The sequence below is a fragment of the Notolepis coatsorum genome, assembly GCF_963971535.1.
Source record: "Notolepis coatsorum genome assembly, contig: SCAFFOLD_2159, whole genome shotgun sequence".
In the NCBI taxonomy this organism is placed as follows: domain Eukaryota; kingdom Metazoa; phylum Chordata; class Actinopteri; order Aulopiformes; family Paralepididae; genus Notolepis; species Notolepis coatsorum.
The window spans coordinates 20,459-27,160 of NW_028171471.1; the positions used below are offsets into that span (position 1 = coordinate 20,459).

The following is a 6,702-nucleotide window of genomic DNA, read 5'->3' on the forward strand; positions in this document are numbered from 1 at the left end:
ATGGGGGACCCTGATGTAAACAAGACGAAAGTCTTTCTGATTGATTGAATTGATTGATTGAAAAGTTTATTAACAGATTGCAGAATGGGTACAGTACAGTACAGCTCAATACATACAATTGTTAAGGGGATGCAGACCAGAGAAAGACTTTCGTCTTGTTTACATCAGGGTCCCCCATTTTCAATTCATCATAACATATATGACATACATGACATACAGATAGACAGTACTGCTACATCTATACATTTATGACATATCAGATTTGCAAATACAGTACTGTTTGTGATACAAAAGTGTCCAGAAAAGGAGTGTATATACATTTGGCGTAGAAACTGTACATTGGAGGAGGTTGGATGGGTGGGGTGGGGTTGGGTGGGTTGGGTGAGGGCTGTACATTGGAGGTGGGGGGGGGGGGGGTTGGGTAGGGGACACACACACATTTTACACTGTACATTGGAATACTGACAAAGCCTTACTTGGTAATTTACTGTACAACTAGGTCTCTGGTCTGCATCCCTTAACAATTGTGTGTATTGAGCCGTACTCTATTGTACCCATTCTGCAATCTGTTAATACAAATGTTCAATAAATTCAATCAATCAATCAATCAATCATATTTTGGTTAAGAAAACGCCTAATAATCACACTCCAACACTCCAGATGGCGGTAATGCAACATATTGGACGCCAACCGCCGCAAAACAAAATAAAACAGAAGAAGAAGAAGCAGCAGCAGAAGTTTGGAGCAGGACGCTGGGTCGATAGTGGAGCTACGGAACGGAGCGGAGCGGAGCGGGGGGCGGGTTGGGGTCGCTCTGGCAGCTCAAACATATCGACCAGGTCATCCAATATTCACACAGACCATAGTTCCAAAAAAAAACTGTGAGTAACGTTAGCTTAGCTCGCTCGCTAGTAGACGGTTGATACATAAAGCGAGAAGAAGCTGGGTGGCTACTAGCCTGCTGCTAGGCTAACTGTCAACTAATCGACTGAACTATCGACAACAATAGCTGCCTGGTTTCCAAAAAAGACGGTGAGTAACGTTAGTAGCTCGCTAGCTAGCCTAGTAGACAGTACTATATACCTGTATGTCCCTATGCCATAAATGTCATGATGTCATATATGTTGTATCTGTCATAACTGTTATGATGACAGATCCCACCCCCTCCTAATGTACAGTCCCCTCCCCATCATATATCTAGGGGTAACAGTACTGTATATTTGAATACCGTTTATGTCACAAATGTATCAGTACTAAATACCTATATGTCCCTAGGCCATAAATGTCATGTATGTTGTGTATGTCATAAATGTCCTTGTGAATTGAAAATGGGGGACCCTGATGTAAACAAGACAAACGTCTTTCTCTGGTCTGCATCCCCTTAACAATTGTGTGTATTGAGCCGTACTGTATTGTACCCATTCTGCAATCTGTTAAATAAAGTTTTCATTCATTCATTCATGAATTGAAAATGGGGGACCCTGATGTAAGACCTATCTCAAACCCTGCCCTCTTTTCTTGATCCTCCAATCACAACTGTCGCTTACCTCGGACAAACTGGGAACGAGGTTATTGTTTGTCCGAGGTAAGCGACAGTTGTGATTGGAGGATCAATAAAAGAGGGCAGTGTTTGAGATGGGTGTGTATTGAGCTGTACTGTATTGTACCCATTCTGCAATCTGTTAAATAAAGTTTTCAATGAATCAATCAATTTCAGAAGCTGGGTGGCTACTAGCCTGCTGCTAAGCTAAGTTAACCGTCAACTAATCGACTGAACTATCGACTAACGGCTGTCATGTTCGGCTGCCTGGTCGCCGGGAGGCTGGTGCAGACGGACGCCACGCGGGTCTCCGGTGATAAGGTACCTGTATGTCCCTATGCCATAAATGTCATGATGTATGTTGTGTGTATGTCATAAATGTCACTATGAATTGAAAATGGGGGGACCCTGATGTAAACAAGACAAACGTCTTTCTCTGGTCTGCATCCCCTTAACCCTTTCGCCGTCGGTTGTGTGATAGTAAAGGGTTAACCTTCTGTCGCGTGGCAGTGAAAGGGTTAACCGGCTGTTGTGTCAGTGAAAGGGTTAACCTTCGGTGTATTGTCGCAGTGAAAGGGTTAACCGTTTTGGTAGCGCGGCAGTGGAAGGGTTATGTATTGAGCCGTACTGTATAATTGTACCCATTCTGCAATCTGTTAAATAAAGTTTTCATTCATTCATTCATTCATAAGTTCGTGTTTGACCTGGCGGACTACGAGAGCGTGAAGCACGTGGTGGTGTTCATGCTGGGCACGGAGCCGTTCCCCGCGGGCACCGGGGGCGCCGTCTACTTCTCCTTCCCGGACCGTGAGGCCGGCGCGGGGGGCCAGGCGGTCTGGCAGCTCCTGGGCTTCATCACCAACGACAAGCCCAGCGCCATCTTCAAGATCTCCGGCCTGAGGCGAGCCGGCGAGGAGCAGGGCGGGGAACACCCCTTCGGGATGATGCTCCATGCGCCCCAGCGGGCCACCTCCATGGCTCAGGTATATAGAGGTTTACCACCCTACCAAAGGGTTAATAACCCTTTCACAACCACACTACAGAAGGTTAACCCTTTCACTGTGAAAGGTTAACCCTCTGTAGTGTGAAAGGGTCAATCACTCGTGCATTGTTTATATAACAGTACTGTATATTTGCATATCTTGTATGTCGCAAATGTAACAGTACTGTATGTCATGATATGATATATGATATATGATATAACATGATATGTTGTGTATGTCATAAATTATGAATTGAAAATGGGGGACCCTGATGTAAACAAGACAAAAGTCTTTCTCTGGTCTGCATCCCCTTAACAAGTGTGTGTGTAAGGGCAACCTAACAAGAAACGATGCCAGTGAGGGAATACTGGGTGAAGCTCTTTCCAACGCGTGATGCTTGTTGATAATAAAATGATGTCTTCTCCTTGAGTACTGTTGAGAGGTTTTATTCTTACTTGCAGTGTGGACAAATATAAGCATACAAAATAAACCCAAAAAGTGACTCAATATAACTGAAAACAAAACAAACGAGCACGGTAAAAAGATAGTGTGGCTTCCCTGTGATAATTACCCAAATTCCCTGCCGCTGCACACCTGTGAACACATACATATAGACTGCACCTGAGCGCACATGAGCCCCGCCTCCTGAGCCCACTGCCTGCTAATTGGTCAACACTTTCATGATGACACGGTGCCTTCATACAGTAACATAACGGCAGAAAATCATTAAATTCACAGTGTGTATTGAGCCGTACTGTATTGTACCCATTCTGCAATCTGTTAATAAAGTGTTCAATCAATCAATTAGATTATACTCCAATGTATTGTCATTTGTCATTATACAGCACGGGTACAACAAACATAACTTTGGCATCCAACCAGAGTGCAAATGTAACGGTAAAGTGCAGTACAGTATTATACAATGTTGTACAGGTGATTAAACTGGGTATAAAATATATAAATGAGTACTACTGACTACTGAGTAATAGTGCTATCAGATTTGTGAGTTGTAGTATTATTATATAACGTTGTTACAGTGATGCAGGTATAAAGACACTATGGTAGTAAGTCATACTGGCCAGCAATGTAACTAGTAAGAGTAGGAAAGGGATACACTGATATTATATCTGCATATATGTAAAATGATAATATGTGTTTGTATATTAGGGCTGTCCCCGACTAAGGATTTGGATTATCGACTATGATTGGCCAAAATTTGCCGTTTTTAATATTTTTTATTTTTTTTGTTAAAATATTTTTTTATCATTCAATTTGGGCTGTGGGGGGAATGTCTGAAGGAGTCGACTGAAGGCTTCTTGTCCTCTGCAAAAGCATGCAATTGGTCCACTGATGGATACATCTTGATATTTGTCTAGTCTAGTGTGTTCATTAGATGAGGTGAAATCCTCTTTCAGTGCCTCTGTGCCTGTTTTCTTAGGCAGTTGGCCTCTGGTATGCGTGCCATTAGCGTTAGCCACGCTTCTAGGCCTCTTTTCTTTTGGAAAGAATGATAAAAAAAAATAATACAAATAAAAAATAAAGTATATATGGTGTGTATATATACAGTATTATTGCACATGCTATCATATATGGTTATGCAGGTGTATTTAAGTAGGTATATAGAAGGATTATATACGGGTATATTCAGACATATGTTTATATAAATGTATATATACACCACTATTGTACATGCTATCATACAGAGTTATATTTGTAGACTATAATTTGATGTAGGTATTTATGATTACTTTACTGTTGGATGCCAAACTTCTTTCGTACTGTACTTGTGCTGAATGTGATGTCACCAGGTGGGCGTGTCCCTACTGTACGTGTGCTGAATGTGAATTATGTGACCAGGTGGGCGTGTCCGCCGTACTGTACTTGTGCTGAATGTGAATATGATGTCACCAGGCAGGTGGGCGTGTCCGTACTGTACTTGTGCTGAACGTGAATGTGAAGTCACCAGGTGGGCGTGTGTCCGTACTGTTGTTGTGCTGAACGTGAAGTCACCAGGTGGGCGTGTCTCCGCACTGTCGTCGTGCTGAACGTGCGTGTGTGATGTCATCACCAGGTGGGCGTGTCCGTGGAGCCCCTGGACCAGCTCTCCCAGCAGACGCCCGTCTCCAGCGCCTCTGTGTCCACGGTGGACTCCTTCACGCAGTTCACGCAGAAGATGCTCGACAGCCTGTACAACTTCGCCTCGTCCTTCGCCGTGTCCCAGGCGCAGATGACGCCGAGCCCCACGGAGACCTTCGTCCCGTCCAGCTGCGTCCTCCGGTGGTACGAGGGCTTCCAGCGGCGCCTGGCGCAGAACCCCAACTTCTGGAAGAGCTGAGCGCACCACGTCCTCCTATGGTGTCTTTTTTATAGGTCACTCAAAGTAGAGGGGCGTATGGGACTACAGGGAGCCTCGACGCTGACCAACAGACTGGACTTGGTGCGTCTAGACTGCAGGGGTTCTCAAACTTTTTTATAGAATAGAATAGGAATACTTTTATTATCCCGTGGGAAATTTGACACTGCAAATCGCTCAACATTTAAACATTTAGACAGAACGGGTCACAAATTAGAATAATAAAACGAATAAAATCAAGTTGCCTAGGATAAGAGTAGAGTAAAATAGAATAAAACTGGAATAAAATATACAGTAAATAAATACAGTAAAAATATACTGAGGTCTACAGGTAGGTGTAATATTGCACAGTGCTGTTTCAAACTAAGTCCAGGAAGATGGTAACTGCCACTCTGTGCTCAGTGATGCAGTGTATAGTCTGATGGTTGTTGGAATGAAGGACTTCCTGTGCCGTTCAGTGCTGCATTTGGATAGTGTGAGCCTAGCACTGAACATGCTCCTCTTGTCAGCCAAGTCTGTGTATAGTGGGTGGGAGGGGTTTTCCCTGATGGCCTGGAGCTTAGCAAGGCTCCTCCTCTCCGCCACCCTCGCTAGGGAGTCCAGCTCCACCCCAACCACGCTACTGGCCTTCTTGACCAGCTTATCCAGCCTGTTTGTGTCCCCTGCTCTCAGTCCGCTGCCCCAGCAGGTCACAGTGTACAAGAAGGCGCCCGCCACCACCGACTCATAGAACATCCTCAACATCCTTGTACAGACATTGAAGGATCTCAGCCTTCTGAGGAAGTAGAGTCGGCTCTGGCCCTTCTTGTACAGTGCCTCTGCGTGTTTTGACCACGACCCCATTTGATTTGGATTTTTTTTGGCGACCCCACACTTAATGTATTGCGTAATTTCAACATGGAAATAAGGAATATCAAAATAAAAGCACACGTTGTTGAACTTGATCATGCATATTTATTCGAAAATTCAATCGCAGCACTATGTTATCAATGAAATTAATGAATATTATCAACAAAAGCAACCATTGTTCCTGTATAAACATTTATAAAACGAGGCCTATTTTAGCCAAAATATGTTGCCAGAACATGAAAAGAAAATGCGTTCATGTGCGCTTTGGCAGAGATCGGCTTCTGCTCTGAAAATCCGGCCTCACAGAGGTATGTTGATGACAAGCTTTCTCAGCGCAGCATTACACAACACTAGGTACTCGTTCCGGACTGATATCCAGAACTTTGCGAGGGCCTGTCCAGTGAACTTGACTTTCAGTAGCTCGTCGCACGAAAGACGAATTACCCCAAAATCTCCGCTGATTAACCTGGAGTGTCACTAACGGAGTTTCGTAATCCAGCTCATTATCAGCACATTTCTCTGCCAATTGGTTGTTTTTGTCTGCAAGGAAAATCTGTGCTTCTTCTGAGTTAACACTTTCAATGCCAACGACGAGAGATATAGTTTTTTTTATTAGCGTTTGAATTCATATTTCATCAATCTAGTCTCACGTTAGTGCTGCAAACTCTCTCTGAGCTCCATTGGGAAAATACCGCCCCCTATCGTCTCTCCCTGTTGTACTGCACCCCTTTGGAATGGATTGAATGAAACGCATGGTAAAAAAAAAATCCTGCTTCCTCATTTAACTTCTCGGTCAAGTCACCCGAGAGGATCGGATTCATTGTGGACCATCAGAACAGCGTGGAATACATATTTCCAGTACCCAGCGTTGCGATCAATAAACGCGATCGATATTTGGAATGGCGATCAGGAATTGGAATAATTTTTTTGGAGAATATCTGATCTGAGGTAAGGAATCTATTTGACCAGTCTTAGGA

The 6,702-nt window shown here is 43.8% G+C and overlaps 1 protein-coding gene across 1 annotated transcript; it reads left to right on the forward strand.

Annotated features, from left to right (window-relative positions):
• Window positions 1–804: 804 nt before the first annotated feature.
• On the forward strand, window positions 805–6,265 carry hikeshi (heat shock protein nuclear import factor hikeshi). Its single transcript, XM_084339172.1, has 4 exons — window positions 805–1,032; window positions 1,718–1,861; window positions 2,233–2,523; window positions 4,595–6,265. The coding sequence occupies exons 2-4, from the start codon at window positions 1,796–1,798 to the stop codon at window positions 4,856–4,858; spliced, it is 621 nt and encodes a 206-aa protein (XP_084195298.1). The 5' UTR covers window positions 805–1,032; window positions 1,718–1,795; the 3' UTR covers window positions 4,859–6,265.
• The last annotated feature ends 437 nt before the right edge of the window (window positions 6,266–6,702 follow it).